Source organism: Diabrotica virgifera, chromosome 1 (assembly GCF_917563875.1).
Source record: "Diabrotica virgifera virgifera chromosome 1, PGI_DIABVI_V3a".
In the NCBI taxonomy this organism is placed as follows: Eukaryota; Metazoa; Arthropoda; class Insecta; order Coleoptera; family Chrysomelidae; genus Diabrotica; species Diabrotica virgifera.
The window spans coordinates 140,452,776-140,470,172 of NC_065443.1; the positions used below are offsets into that span (position 1 = coordinate 140,452,776).

A 17,397-nucleotide genomic window follows, 5' to 3' on the forward strand; every position below is an offset into this window, starting at 1 on the left:
ATTCTTGTATTGTGTGTAGTACAGCCTATTAATCACTTCCGTTCTGTAATGTAATCGTGCTTCAGATTGTGTTTGCTTTGTCTACGTAATGGTAACAAAACGTAAAAATGTTGCAGTGACAATGGAAAAGAAACTAGAAACATTAGGTAGGATTGATAAAGACGAATCTTTAAAACAAATTTATTGCAGCATCATAATATGATATTATGCTACCATAGGTCTGGATCCCGCGTATGAAAGAAAAGTTGATTAATAGCAAGCTAAAAATTTATTAATAGCTTAAGGGTGTCTAGTCGGATAAACTTTGATATATGAGAACACTGGAACAGGGGCAGTTTTAATTGTGGAACAGGTCAAAAATTTGGAACGGTCAGAACACGAAAATGGCACATTTGTTTTGTCCGACAGAACAGACATAAACTCTCCGAACAGAGATTAAACTCTCATGCAAAAATCAGACTGCTATTTATCACCTGTCATAATTCCTGTCATTTGACATATTCTACATGTTCCACTCATTAAAACGCCAATTTGGTGATAAATAGCAGTCTGATTTTTGCATGAGAGTTTAATCTCTGTTCGGAGAGTTTAAGTCTGTTCTGTCGGAAAAAATACATGTGCCGTTTTCGTGGTCTGACCGTTCCAAATTTTTAACCTGTTCCACAGTTAAAACTTCCCCTGTTCCAGTGTTCCCATATATTGTTTGTCCGACTAGACACCCTTAAGTTAATAACAAATTTTCAGCTTGCTATTTATCAATTTTTTTTTGTACGCAGGATCCAGACCTACCATATTATGGTGTCGGTACATCTCTACAGTATGACTGAGTTTTTTACCAAGAAATGAACAAAATTCTACACTCTATACAACTATACGTAATTTAGATGTGTACTGTGCATATGTGTTTCATGTTTTTGTAATTGTAATGGAGGTTATTTATTAATTTTTACTATATTCTCCGGCTAACCCGGATTTTCGATAACCCGGATCGGCCGCGGTCCCGATTAATCCGAGTTATCGAGGTTCCACTGTATATACAAATTTAAAAACCCAATGTTTGTGTATAATCTATAATGTTATTTTATTATTCAGTATGTGCAGTTTTTTATAACTCACACCGCATACTTGGAAAAGACACCATATCCTCGAGAATTCCGATTCTTGTTTTTTTGCAAGCGTCTTGGTCTCTAGATATAAATACATAAGATTTTTAATATATGGACCAGTCAACGAGCGGTCGAGTCCCAACCAACACACATCACATCGACCATGAAACAAGAAGTTTTATTTTGTTTGTTGTTAACTATCAGTGCTGGGACGTGTAAGTGATTCATTTGTTTTAGTGTTTTTTTATTGATTATGCATTATTTATACGTCGTCACGAGTGCGGTTTGAATTTCCAAAAATAGTCAACGTGCAAATTGTGTGCTATTTTTTTTTTATGGAAATTAACAAATATATTTATTATAATTTATCACTGCCATGGGACCAATAGATGACGCCTTGAGATTCTTCTTTTATGTGATCTTCGTATTTGCCATAAATTATTCTAAACGTTAAGGGCGTAGTCGCAAAATTTCGCGTCAATGTGTTTGTGAAAAACTTAAACGCAGAATGAAAGACTGCATAATTAGGGCCGAAAGTCCCTGAAAACTCCTATAATGTTTATTTTAATATGTTATAGGGGCGGACAATATGTTTTTCGAATTTCTCATTCAAAAGAAACTGTTTGGTTATTCTACGGGACTTTCGGCCCTCAGTAATAATGTAATCTTTCATTCTGTGTTTAAGCTTTTCAAAAATACTTATTAGTTTTCTGAGAATTCGAAAAAATGCATTTATAACACATTGGCTCGAAATTTTGCGCCTACGCCCTTAAGAGACACTTTTTGTTTTTAACACCATCTCTTCTTTTAGATATAGGGCATTCCCCTTTATTTTAATTGTGGCGTTTATCCCTTTGGTTCGTCTTTTCTCATCAATTATTTGAATATGCCCAGATATCTAAACCTATATGATTCTAAAGTTCTTAAACCAATAATTGCTTTTTTAATCTCTCCATTCAATTAATTAACAGCACACTAAGCAGCTTTCCACCAAATATTTTCCTCTATCCATCTTATCTTATATTGCCTAAAGGATCCCAACTTTCCTCTGTTTAGAATCTAGAAGATTATGGCCCTTAAAAGAATTTTATTGACTTTAGCTTTGATCAAATCGACCACATTCTACCTGGTTAATAACGGATTAAGAGCTTAAACACTTATTGCAATCGATAGTTGTCTTCTTAATTGAGACTGGTATTTCTTGTTCTCTGACAGAGGTGACTCTCCAGTATCCAAATTCTTATTTACTATTTTTATTGGGAATTAATCACAATTACAGTTTATAATAAGTTTATTTTGACATTTCGATTTTTTACTTCGGAAATCATTATCAAAAGACCGTAGTGAAAATCGAAACGTCAGGAAACACGTATTTTAAATTGAACTTATAATACAAGTCCTAATAAAAATAGTAAGTACAACAAGGAAATAGCTTCATGTATATTCCATTTTCCTTCACCAATCTTTCTAGTTATGTTGTTTTTTTTACAGTAGGCAAAGTAGGCAACCTTAATACACTGCTATTTATGCGTATACGAGTAGAAAATCCTGTTCTATTTTTAGCATGTTGTTAATAATTTTAAAATAGCATCGTAAAACAGCTCTCTTCTCAGTTTAAAGTTTCTCTCTCTCTATCTCTCTGTCTCTTCAGTCCTGACCCCTGGAGGGAGGGTAGTGGTCAACGTGATGTTATGTGTTGTCCTTCTCCAAAGATATTTATCTCTGGTCATTTCTTTTAACCCATGCATAGGTCTTTTGCATATTTCTGTAATTTGGCCAATCCATCTTTTTGGGATCTTATTCATGATCTTCAGCCTTCTATTAAGTATTTCCATGTTTCTGTGTAGAAGAGCCGTTTGAAGATATTTAGCTCATTTAAAATTGAATTATTTGTCCTGTGCTGCGAATAAATCTATAATACCTATACATTTATTATAATTTAGCTGGCCGTGCGTGACAAGCTAAAGAAATTTAACATTCTCTTATAGTTTCTTTTTCTCTTGGGTCTTGGCTATCATCAAAGCTACTCCTTCACATATATTCAGAACTAAATATAAAATATCTGTACTGGCTGTAGATAAAATGGTATAAAATATATACAATGTAAATCAAAATATACATAAAAAGTTATCAACTTGCGTATTCGCGAACTGAATATATTTGTCTTCAAAACATACCTACATACAGTGAGCACGTAAAGGTTGGAATAAATTCATTTTCTCGAGAATGGACGATTTTGGAAAAATATCCCAAAACAGGTCAATTTTTATTTTTAAATTACGACTTATTGATATATATATATCATACTAGTGACGTCACCCATCTGGGCGTGATGACGTCATCGATAACTTTTTTAAAGGAAAATAGGGGTCGTGTGATAGCTCATTTGAAAGATAATTCAATTCTCTATCCAGTAATATAAACATTAATAATAATTATTTATATAGGGTGACTAAAAAAAAATTTGAATTAAATTTATTGACATAAAAAGAAGAATGTGTGTAATTTATTTAATTCAAAATACATTTTACTGCTATCAGAAAACAGGACAAAAATGTTTATTTGGCAAATAAATATTGTTTTTTGCTTAAATTCAATATTAAAGCCGCCACCCACCAGCCTCGTGACAGTTTGAACATTTAATTTAAGCGAAAAGCAATGATTATTTTTTAAATAAATATTTTTCAAATAAATATTTTTCAGTTTTCTGAAAGCAGTAAAATGCCTTTTCAATTAAATAAATTACATACATTCTTCTGTTTATGTCAATTAATTTAATCTAAAAAAATTTTTTTTGGACACCCTGTATAAATAATTATGTTAATGTTTATATTACTGAATAGATAATTGAATTACCTTTCAAATGAGCTATCACACGACCCCTATTCTTATTTAAAAAAATCATGGATGACGTCATCACGCCCAGATGGGTGACGTCACTAGTATGATATATATGCCAAAAAGTCCTAATTTAAAAATAAAAATTGACCTGTTTCGGGATTTTTTTCCAAAATCATCCATTCTCGAGAAAATGAATTTATTCCAACCTTTATGTGCTCACTGTATAATAAAATATAACAAGGATAAGCGATAGGGCATGTCGTTGATACATTAGATACATTATTTACTAAGAATTTACACGTCGACTTACGTTTCACTTAATGTTTTTATTTAACTTGTTTGAAAATGATTCATGACGTTTGGACAAAGATAAAATGGAATAACTGTATATGGTTATAATATCGGACTCGAAATTTTCGGACAAAGTTATATGACAAAGCTCTAAAAAATTGCACAGAATTTTAAACAGCCATTATACTGCCCTTTACTTCCACATACACACACCCAAACTTATAAGGAATCATCTGATATGTCTTACTATTTCGTGCGAATTTAAAAAAACAAACACACGAAGTCAAACAATATTTATTTTAAAGCAATTTAATAACAAATACATAACAAGTAAATAAAACAATAAAGTATTTAACAAACAAATTGAAAGTAGTTGTTTTATAGTCAATAGCATACAAAATTTCAATGCAAATCGAATAATGTTTAAATTGTTTTTATTTTTTTTTTGTATTTTGTGGTAGTCAGTGTTATCACCTCTAGTCCTCATGCAAGCTTCAGTTTGCCTGGGCACGCTCCTAATCAAATTATCAACATTTTGTTGTGGTAGGTTGCTCCATCCTTTAAGAGCAGCTTGTACTAGCCGTGCGGTGTTTTGTGGATTATCCCGGCAAGCTCTAATTTTTCTTTTAAGCATATTCCACAAATACTCTATAGGATTAAGCTCGGGTGAGCAAGTAGACCACCCCAAACAAGGGATACCTTCTGCTTCAATGATATCTGTAGTCACTCTAATGATATGTAATGGTCCATTATCATGCAATAAACTAAATTTTCTCCAGTTGCACCTCTCCAGAGCCTGACTACAGGTTATCAACATACCTGTGAGCAATTAAAGTTGATTGGATGAAAATTAAAGGAGTTTTTTTACGGATCACAATTCCTTTCCAGAACAATACACTTCCCCTTGTATATTTGTGAACAGATCTGACAGTTTTCGCTCTTGCTTGTCTTCCTCGATCTCTAAGTACACGATTTCATAGGTCATCTGATTTTACACAAATCCTGACTTTTTTGAAAATAGCACATTTTGTCAATTCCCAATGTTTCAGTTTTGGTGGTGAAGACGCCAATTTACGCAATCAATTTTTTGCTGCCTGGATAACTCGGGAATCCATAACTGTCTCCTGCTGTATACTTCTTGGTACGAACTCTTCTTCCAGTTACACCTGTAGCTTCCAAAAGCTGCCTTTGGAGCTGCAGGTGAGAAATGGTTGGGTGTCTTCCAGCTGATTGGACAATTAAACGATCTTGGAGAGCCGTTATTACTTTTGACGACATTTCCTTGCTTTATTTTCTAGCTTTCCTAGTTCCTGTTACCTAACATAGGTTTTGGACAGAACGCCCTGTATTAGGCCTAGCTCTACAGCTATGGCCCTCTGAGAACATTACTTTCCCCACAAGACCAATAATCTTTCCTCGTTGTAAGTTCTATAACCCCACATCAGGCATATTTTCGTTTTTTGACAAAAAAGTTAGTTTATTTATTTTCGTTCAATTTGCAACTTAAGCAAATAACCTATACCGTACCGAGCTGTACTATCTATCCTATTGTCTTATATATTTGTTTATTTTCAATAAAAACCTTTTAGTCCTGTCGCCAGGGGGGGTACAACGGCCTCGTTAATTCAGATGGACTTACTCAAGGTTTTTTTATGTATTTTGACCCGTAGAACACGAATTTTTTGGGTAACAGTTGATCCGGATGTCGATAAGATTGTTATAGACCAAGAACTTGAGGAATCAAATAACAGCGATTTTTGGCAAAACAAAACAATATTTTGTATTTTTTGGGCCATTTTAAGTAAAAAATATTTCTACAAGTTTTTTCGTAGGATGCACAGTTTTCGAGATAAACGCGGTTGAACTTTAAAAAAATCGAAAAACTGCAATTTTTGAACCCGAATAACTTTTGATTAAAAAATAAAATAGCAAGTCTGCTTACCGCATTTGAAAGTTTAAGTCAAATTATATCGGTTTTGATTATTTGCATTGGTAAAAATTTATTTTTTTATTGTTTAACAAAGCTATAAACACGTATGGTTTCCCGTGCTTTTACATGCGTTTTAACGCATGTAACGTAGAAATAGTCTTGATTGCACTAGTACCTATTCTACCTACTCGTTCGATTTTAAATGAGAAATCATAGAAACATCACTCACGCACTAGTTGTTTGTAGCTTTGTTTAACAATAACACAATAAATTTTTAGCAATGCAAATAATCAAAACCGACATAATTTGACTTGAACTTTCAAAGGCGCTTAGCAGAATTGCTATTTTATTTTTTAATCAAAAGTTATTCGGGTTTAAAAATTGCAGTTTTTCGATTTTTTGAAAGTTCAACCGCGTTTATCTCGAAAACTCTGCATCCTACTAAAAAACTTGTAGAAATATTTTTTGCTTAAAATGACCCAAAAAATACAAAATATTGTTTTGTTTTGCCAAAAATCGCTGTTATTTGATTCCTCAAGTTCTTGGTCTATAACAATCTTATCGACATCCGGATCAACTGTTACCCAAAAAATTCGTTTTCTACGGGTCAAAATACATAAAAAAAACTTGGGTAAGTCCATCTGAATTAACGAGGCCGTTGTACCCCCCCTGGCGACAGGACTATTTATTCTTCGCAACAATAACAAATTTTTTCAAAAGAATAGTACATTGTTTACCGGGTAGGAAAAGCTTAACATTCCTGGACGACTGTGAAGATTGCTAAGTCGAGGCGCAAGCCGAGACTTAGCAACACAGAGTCCAGGAATGTGGCTTTTCCTACGAGGTAAACATACTATTTTTCCGCAAATCGTTTAAAATTCGACAGATATTGATTGATTTAAAAAAAAACGCGATAATTTTATTCCCAAATAAATGGTGCTTTGAAATTCCTAATAAAATTACTTGGGTTACTATGGAAACGAATTGAGGTTGAATTGTCAAACTTGACGCTTATAAATTTAATTGCTGGTGTTCTCGAAAGTAAAATGATAAGTGATGATGAAATTTCCATTCCTGGGACTCCTCCAGAGCTGGTTGAGGCAGTGAATACTGCTTCATTAGAATTATTGCCAAAGAAATCAAAAGAAAAGTACGAAAATGCATACAGACGTTTTATGGATTATCGCATGAGTAAAAATACGAGTTCTTTCTCAGAAAATGTTGTAATGGCATACTTCCTAGACCTTTGTTTAAAGATGAAATCTTCAACATTATGGGCCAATTATTCAATGCTGAAGTCAACCCTTGCACTTAAACACAATGTAGATATATCTACATACTCAAAACTTCGTTCTTTATTGAAACGGCAAGCTCAAGGTTATAGGGCAAAGAAATCTAAGATTTTAACGAAGGAAGAAATTGAAAAATTTATCCAGGAAGCTCCAGATAAAGAAAATTTAATGATTAAGGTAATTTACAAGGTTTTAATAGCAATGTGTTTTCTATCATTTATGTAGAACACTAACAACTGTACGGAAATATCATTTCCTTACAGTAAGGAAATGACATTTCCTTACAGTAAGGAAGTCCTGACTTTTTCTTCAAGAAATTTTGACAGGAATGTCAAAATTTCCTGGCGATTTGCGGAAAATAAATATTACTTTGAAATACATGGTGATTCCATATAAGTTTGGGGGTGTGTATATACGGAAGTAATATTCGATATACTTTGATTTATACTGTACTCAATATTATTTAAAAAATTTTTTTTTCTTGTAATAATTTTGAAAACTATATTACAAACATTTATTATAGTTTCAGTGCTTTTAATTTTATTTATTAATAAAATTAAAATGTTTGTGAATTTTAACTATTTATAATGGGAAATAAGCCACAATATTATTAAAAAATGATTTTTATTAACGTTTCGACGCCCAAATCGGGTGCCGTTGTCAAAATACAAAATACTACTAACATAAACAAAAATGTTGTTGCTTAGTAAAAACATTCTTCTAATAATTTATTTAATTTGACTCATTTATATCGGCAATTTAGATACATATGATATATTTTAAAGTAGAAGACTTTAAAATGATATTGCCAATATTTATGAGTTGCTTTCCTGGGACGACTTTACTGAAAGACAGTTCATTCGATTACATGAAATCAACCCCAACTCAAGAATATCCGTCACAAAAAAATCATAGCATGTGATCTGTCTTTAAAAAGACAACCACATGCAACGGTGATATTAAAATTCTCGCGTTAGAGATCTCATAGTAAATCACGAGGGAAAACCAGGAAAAACCTCGTGATACTATCCCGACATCGTAAGTATTTGGTCCTACATTTAATTTACTCTCAAAATTAATACTAAATTCTGACTTTACTATAATTTTGTTTAAATTAAAAATAATATTAATAATACATGGATATATAAGTAATACTAAAATATAAAATATGTACTAACTCGACTATTGACTTACTAATTGTGGTATTTTCTTTCTATTGACTTCCTCTTTCAGTATGGGTATCCACATCCTACTGCATTCCACCGAGGAATTTGCTACACAATTGGTTTCGTTTAGCATAATTAGAGCCGCTTCTTTGATTTTTCTCTTTTTACTATCTGTTTCTTTCAGGACTATACTTGAATCTCTCCACTGAACTCTATGTTCATTATCCATTCATATTTTAATAATATTGTGGCTTATTTCCCATTATAAATAGTTAAAATTGTAAAAATGCCACAAGGAAATAGCTTCAGAACAACAATGTTTGTGAAAGTAACTAAAATTTAAAACACTGCTTACGCCCTTTCAAAGTCTGTTCTATAGCTTATTTTACAGTCAACTACAAGTGTTTTCTAGATACAGTGTGTCAATTTAAAAAGATACCACCCTCTATAATTTCGTTCGTATAGAAAATCTAAAAATTTGCGAAAAAACATCTAATTTATTTGTGAGAATGACATTTTGTAGACCAGTTTTCAACTACTCATAAATTACATCAACCCCCAAAATCTTTAATAGAAAGGGGGGTTGAGTTATACCTCATTTTAAAGGTTCGTTTAACTATCTTTTCCAAAATTCCACATATTATATTATATTTCTTTTCAGTACATACTTTTGGAAAAATCTTCGATTTAATACTCTAAAAAATTTCGGAGTTCTAACGGTTTTACTTGATTTTTTCAAAAATTCTCCAAAAAATACTCAAAATACTCCAATACTCAAAAAAAATTGGAGTTATGAGGCAGTTGAACGACGTTTAAAATGAAGTATCAGTCAACCCTCGACCCTCAACTGCTTAAAATGAGGTATTATTAAAGATTTTGGGGTTTGGGTCCGCCCCACTAGAGGGTTGATGTAATTTAGTTTAAAACTTTCTAGTCTACAAAATATCTCCCTCACGAATAAATCTGACGTGTTTTTGCATATTTTTAGATTTTCTATGGGGACCAAATTATAGAGGGTATTACCTTTTTACATTGACACACTCTATGTAAATATTATTTACAAAGTAAAGTTAGTATTAGATGTAATTACATTTTTCTATCTAAATCCAATCCTTCCTGTATTGAAATAGTTCGGCTTTTTATATTCTGCAAATATGTCGTAATATATACACAAATGAACAATTGATATTTTATTGGTAGAAAGCATAGCCTACACCATCCTTTGTTTTTGATTATTTTATGTAAATAATGGTTTCTATCATTAGACTGTATGGTTCGATGTGATTTGAATATATTTTAGGATTTTTATGCATATTGCTAATGTCTCGTATACCAATCAAAAAAGGTGTTTTTCTATCTAATAAATTTTCCTTTTTTTAACTTGTGAATGCAAGGTACAATAGAATAAATTTAACTTATAATATAGACAATTTGTGATATGAAATGAATTCACCGAGCGAAGGTTTATAGTTAAGTTGTATTTTATTTTGTCAATAACGCCTAAATCTTCTTATGTTTCATGGCTCTGAGAGAGGTTCTCAAACGAATATATTGAATATTGGCTTTATATTTGAGACTTGTGTTACTCGTGATACTTATGAAGTGCATCCAAGGGTCATCTTTCATAAAGTTTTCGTTGATCTTAATATTTTCTGTACCTTTACCGTTAATTCAAATCTCTGTTGTTTCTTCATTTTAGTCCGGTTGCTCTTATCATATCTTTTAATTCAGAAGTTTTGTTCTGAATATATTGTCTCTCTTTGAGATGGCAAATATGTATTACTAGAAAACCCTAAATCCGAAAAACTATTAAAACTAATCGAAAAAATTATAGAACAATTCAGAAAACCAAAAGAATGGAGATCTATTATCCTATTGCCTCTCTTCATAAAGGGAGACAAATCGAATTTGTAAACTACAGAGACATTAACCTGATAAACATTAAGGGCCAGTTGTTCGAACGCTAATCAAAAATGAAATCAACTGATCATTTTCAAATATTTAATTACTGTCACCAACTGTCAATGTCAACTTTGATTGGGTTGCTAAAAACATAATTGATTACAATTATGAGATTAATTGATTAGTTAATCAATTATGTTAATAATTGTTATGTTATTTAATAATTAATTAATCAATCAATTATGTTAATTATCATAATGATAATTAACATAATTGATTACAATCAACTGATTGGCGTACGAACAACGGATTTTTTTATTTGATGGTTGTTAAGGGGATTATAATCAACTTCTTGATTAGCGTTCGAACAACCGGCCCTAAAATTAACAACCACAGTGATAACAATTAAACAGAAAAAAATGATTACAGAACATTAGCAGACGAAAAAAAAAGGTTAAAGGAAGATCATGGATCGACGCTATATTTATAATGAGGCAAGTGCAAGAGAAATCACTAGAATACAAAAACCAGCATATTTATATTTCGTGGAGTTTTAGAAGATATTTGGCAGGGCCAAATTAAAGGAACTTATCTACTTATTGTACGCAAGGGAGATTGGACGGCCTCTAAAATAATCAAAATCATTCAAAATATTTAGCAGAGCTACATAATAAAAGTAAAAATAGAAGAAAAATTAACTGATCCAATTTAAGCTGGCAATGGGATAGGACACGAGGATTCCCAGAGACCTCGATTGTTCAACTTGGTCATTGATGAAATAAAAAAAGTAAGAACGAAAAAGGATACCAAATGGGTAAAACAAAACTTCAAATAATCTGAAAACACAGCCCAACAAAAAAAAATTTTTGTCTTGCTGCCGAAAAAAAAATGAACTGATTTTAGTTAATTTATCTGTGCTGATTCCGAAAATACAAACCTTTTCTTTGTATCAGCTCTAGTTTTCGAGATATAACATACTTATCAAATACTTAAATATTCTTACATTTCTGTATATTCCACCACTATAATTGCAATATGTTTATAAACAAACTTAACAAATTCTAAGACAAATGGGCAAATGAACAAAAGGGCCTATTTTGGTGTTCATTTAAGAGATCAAGATAAATCCTGAGCTCCACATGTAGTATGCAAAACTTGTATTGAAAACTTGCGACAGTGGACGAAAGACAACGAAAATGTTTAAATTTGGTTTTCCAACGGTATGAAGAAAACCAAAAAATCATTTTGACAATTGCTATTTCTGTCTTGTGAATATAAATGGCATTAATCGTAACAATCGACATACGTGAACATATCCTAACCTGGATTCAGCAATAAGACCAATTCGACATCAGCTTGAGCAGATACCCATTCCAATATTTAGTAGTCTACCTATGTTACCAGAGGATAATGCCGAAACGTTATTTGACAAACTGCAGACTAATAGATTTGAGGAAGACGACAGTGATTTTAAAGGGGATTCAATACGTCCTGAGCGCTTTACTCGGGAAGAACTAAGCGAACTTATCAGAAATTTGAACCTTCCAAAGGAATCTTCGGATTTGTCTACCTCCAGACTAAAAGAAAAGAATGTTCTTCACCCAAACACCAACATTACATACTACCGTAATAGAGATAAAAGACCTTTTGCCTTTTTTTCTCAGCAAGATGATATGGTTTTTTAAAGGACTGGTAGAAAAAATGGGTGTATCGGAGTATGGAGTATACACCAGATCACTGGCGTCTTTTTATCGACAGTTCCAAACGAAGTTTAAAGTGTGTCCTTCTGCATAATGGCAACAAATATGGAAGTATACCAATTGGGCATTAGAGTGGAATAAATGCTCAACAATTTAAACAAACACGGTTGTCATATGAGTATTAAAATGCATTACCTACACAGCCACTTAGACCGTTTCCCAGAAAATCTTCACCAAGATATCAAAACGATGGAAGAGGGGTATCAGGAAGATGGGGCTATCACATGATGGCGGATTACTGCTGGAGTCTTCAAAGGGACCGTCCTTTTAAAGCATTTGCAAGAAAATCATATAAAAGGAAGTTTTTAGGTGACGCCGAATAACACATTTTTGTTGCGACGCTGCCGATTGGGTTAGATGAAAAGTTAAGTTTTTTTGGCAGATATGTGTCATTATTTTTGTAAGTACATTATTGTACAATAAATATCTTTTTCTATGGATGCTATACAATGTGCAACTTCTCTCACTACTTACATATATTCAAAACGAACAATTTCGCAGGCAGTGAGAAAAGTCGGCCATTGCAGTGAGAAATATTTTTTCTCACGGGTTCATCGCCGGTTTACATACATATGATCGCCATTTCCATGGTAACATGCACAATACAAACACAATTATTTTTGTCAAACAAAATATGTTCAAACTTGTCAAAACTTATCAAAAATTACCTTTTAAAACTGTTCAACTGTGAATTATAATTTTAAATAAATAAAGTATATAAATATTAAGAATATTAAATACCTATGTGTATATATGTATTTTATTTCAATTTAGGCATATAATATACCTAAAAGCACCTAAATTATTTAATTTTGAAGTTTGGACTCTTGACAAAAACGACATAGAAAAAGTACAGTGTACAACACGAGATAAAATGACATATTCCTCTCTCGCTTGATTTGCGGCACAACACACTTCTGCGCTCGTGAGAAATATGTCTTTTTTCTCTCTTGTTGTACAATATACTATACGTTTTATTCGTACTTGGTTTATTTCATGGGTAGCAGCACTACATAAATATGTAGGTGGTGCTGCGTTAAATTACCCTATATGTTAGAAATGTGATCTGTTGTCGTATTTTCTGAAAACGATCTGATGGAACAAATCGGGTAGCATTTTTGGATTCAGCAGACCCAAATTACCTAGAAACAGTAAAAAAATTTCCGGCAGCAAACTGTGTGTTTACCAGTGTAATCTATCAAAATAATTTACAGTCAATGTAATATAAACGCCAGAAAATTTAACATGCTAATTGACCGAAAAATCTACTAAGATATAAATTTGATATGAAGGGTGAAAAAATAGAACAAGTGATGGTGTTTAAATATCTAGGCATCACAATGTCACTGGTTAGGTGAATAGAGCAAACAGAGCATCAGGATGCCTGAATGAAGCAATATGGAGAGACAAAAATACCGGGAAAGAAATGAAATGGAGAATTTGCATGACAGTAATCAGACAAATAATGACATGTAACAGAAACACGACCCGACACAGAGCGAACAAAAGTAATGTTAGAAACAGAAGTGATGAAAACCCTTAGAAAAATCAATGGGGCGATGCTATAAGTACAGATATAATCCGGATATGCAAGATGGAGAGGGGTCTACCCCAAAATCCCGACAGCCAAAATCCCGACAGCCACAATCCCGACGGCCAAAATCCCGACACGGCAGAATCCCGACAGGCCAGAATCTCGACAGGTTTGATAAGTTTCGTTTTAACATATAATTACATTTATTTCTTGTTTTTTGTTTATGGCCATCTGTTTTTTATTTTTTGTTACTAAACAAAAGTGTTTACCATTTAATATGAACTAATTTTCTAAATAAAATTTCTAACATGGGTATATGAATTAAATTATTTTTTTTGTCAATATATAGTCCAATAATAGATATATTATGTATAATCAAATCCTGAATTCAGTATCGATTTAGCATTCGAAGCGAACAGTTCGTTTTTGCGTGTGTGATCGGTGAAAATTAGTTTTGGTGAGTCGGTAATTAATAAAATGGAAGTCAATACCATTGGCAAAGGACATCCACCCGATCGGGGAGGGACGATAAATATTAATAATATGGAACTGGATCAGGAGGAAAAACAAACACAAATAAGTCAAAATGCAAGTTCACAGGTACAAAAGGTAGCAAAAACACAATCAAATAACTTTTTTCCAGTTTATCAGGTAAGCGATAACAATAATTCTAATGAAAACCAGTTGCTAATTAAACCTATTAAAAATAAATATACACAAGGAGACCAAGGACCGTATTTTGTCTATTTACAAAACCGAAACGGGCACATTGGCCGTCTACATCGAATCGCCACCGCGCGTCTTGTGCTTTCTGCAGAACCTACGGTAAGAGATAATATAGTTCACATCAGCGTTATTGGTAGAAATAAAGTTAGAATTGAATGTAATTCATATAAAAGCGCAAATATTTTAATTGATAGTAAAAATTTATTAGAAAAAGATTATGACATATACATTCCTAATTTTATGGTACAAAAAAGTGGAGTAATTAAAGGGGTCGATAAAGGTATCTCAGAAAACGAATTAAAGGACATTATTGTTTGTAAATATGGTAATTTTAAGGTATTAAGTGTAAAAAGAATGAAAAGAAAATCAAACAACGAGCTGATAGAGACGGGTACGATAGTGGTGACTTTTAGAGGACAAATGATACCAAAAGAAGTTATCATTGAGAGAATGATATATCAAGTCGAAACCTATATACCGAGAGTAATACAATGCCTAAATTGTTTAAGGTATGGCCACGTCACTGGTCAATGTAGAGGGAAAAAAAGATGCGGACAATGTGGACAGGAGCATGAATCTGAAGCATGTGAGTTAACAGAGCCTACTTGTTTATTCTGTTTTGGAAAACACTCAGCACTGGACCGAGCAAAATGTCCTGAGTTTGAGAAACAAAAGGCTATCAAATATCTTATGGTAAACGAAAATATGGCATTTGAAGAAGCAAAATTAAAATACAGTAATAGTTATACCTCAGCCTTAAAAACATCAAATGCAGGAAATAGATATACAATAACAACAAAAAGAAAATGGAGCGAAGCCACTCAAAATAAATCGGTTTACCCATATTCGGAAGAACATGAAAATATTTTAAACAATCCTAGCACCTCTGCGTACCCGCCTCTACCAATTCCTAAGAATATTCCAATGTATCACAAACAGGTAACACAAAATAACCAAACAACAAACAAAAACCTTAGTGAAAATATATTAACAATTTTTAAAAATATATTAGGTAAAAAACTTTTGCCGACAGAAAATAAACAAATTATGGAAGAATTTAAAGATAGTCTAGAAAAATTTTTAAATGGATCTAACAAGTAAAAAAATCTTACAGTGGAATTCACGATCGATAATACACAATAAGGGACATTTCGAAAAATATATATTTGAAAATAAATTTTTGGCTATATTATTGAGTGAAACTTGGTTGAAACCAAACACAAACATAAATTTTTCTCGATATAATATATTTCGCGAAGATAGACCGCAAGGTTTTGGAGGGGTCGCAATATTATTAAATAAAAACATAAATTTTCAGAATAACTTAGATTTTTATAAAATAAATAATGTAATGTGTGTTGCAGTACAAGTCATTTTAAATCAAAATATTTTAAATCTATATTCTCTATATGCAAAACCTAAACTAGGTATATCGAAAAATGAGTGGGTCAGGTTCTTTAATAGTTTAAACAAACCATTTTTAGTGGGGGGAGACTTCAATTGCCATAATAAAATATGGGGATGTGATGAAACTGATCGCGAAGGGATAAATCTTTTTGAAGCTATGGAAGAATGTGGACTTAATTTCTTAAATGACGGTTCGGAAACATTAATTCGGAGGTCCATGAATAAAAATAAGTCAGCTATAGATCTAACAATTTGCTCAAGAGATATCTATTATAAATGCTCTTGGCACACAGAAAATATGAGTCTGGGTTCAGACCATTATCCAGTAGTTATCGAATTTGCACATGATAGTAATGTAAATACCTGTTTTGATAATAATGATATAATTAGAAATAGAATTAAATGGGATATTAAAAAAGCGGATTGGACAGTTTTCTCTTACTTGTTAAGCAATAAACAAAAAGACAATATAGGACAAAATACAGAACAAGAATATCAAATGTTTTATGATTCTATAAATGATGCTAGTAAAATTAGCATTCCAGAGAAGAGAAAAGTGACCAATGCAAAATTTAATAAACCATGGTGGAATAATGAATGTAGGGAGGCTATTAGACTACAAAAAGAGGCCTTTTTACAGTTTAAAAGAATATCTAATCACGAAAATTACTTAAAATATCAGCAAGCAGAAGCATATAAAAAAAGAATTATTTTAAATAGTAAAAGAGCCTCATGGAAAAATGTATGTAATAGTTTGAACAAAAATACACCGATAGGTAAAATATGGAGTGAGATTAGAAAATTAAAAAACGCCTATAATCCACCTAAAAATCCAATAGTTGAAAATGAATGGATCGAACTATTCTTTAACAAAATTGCCAGACCTTGGGTCCTAGAGGAAGAAATTACATGTACAACGAACAGTACAATCACTGAAGACAGTAAATTTCTAACAGAATTATTTAATTTGGAAGAGCTTAAAAATTGTTTAAAAAACAATAACAACTCAGCTCCAGGAAAGGACAGTATTCACTATAGTATGCTATATAATTTGCCTATCCAAAGAAAAATACAACTACTAAATATAATAAACCGCATATGGACAAGCATGGAAGTTCCAAACTCATGGAAAGAATATATTATAGTCCCAATTCTCAAGCAATACAAACCCGCAAATTGTCCTGATTCATACAGAGGCATTTCGCTATCGTCATGTATCTTGAAAACATTGGAGAGAATGATTAAACAAAGATTAGAATTTTGGCTGGAGAAAAATTCTCGACTCTCTCCAACACAATTTGGATTCCGAAAATCATGTTCAACAATGGAAAACTTATCACACTTGGTACTAGATGTTTACAACTCATTTTCTACTAATAAGTCAGTTGTAGCTACATTTATAGACCTCGAAAATGCATATGACAATGTTAATCTGGTAAGCC

At 32.2% G+C, this 17,397-nt stretch overlaps 1 protein-coding gene across 1 annotated transcript in view; it reads left to right on the forward strand.

Moving 5' to 3' along the window:
• Nucleotides 1-1,191: 1,191 nt before the first annotated feature.
• The window catches only part of LOC126881069 (uncharacterized), a 77,411-nt gene continuing 61,205 nt past the window's right edge, over nucleotides 1,192-17,397 (forward strand). The window contains exon 1 of the mRNA XM_050645096.1: nucleotides 1,192-1,321. Coding sequence (XP_050501053.1) covers nucleotides 1,270-1,321 — 52 coding nt within the window. The 5' untranslated portion in view covers nucleotides 1,192-1,269. The remainder of the gene's footprint in view (nucleotides 1,322-17,397) is intronic.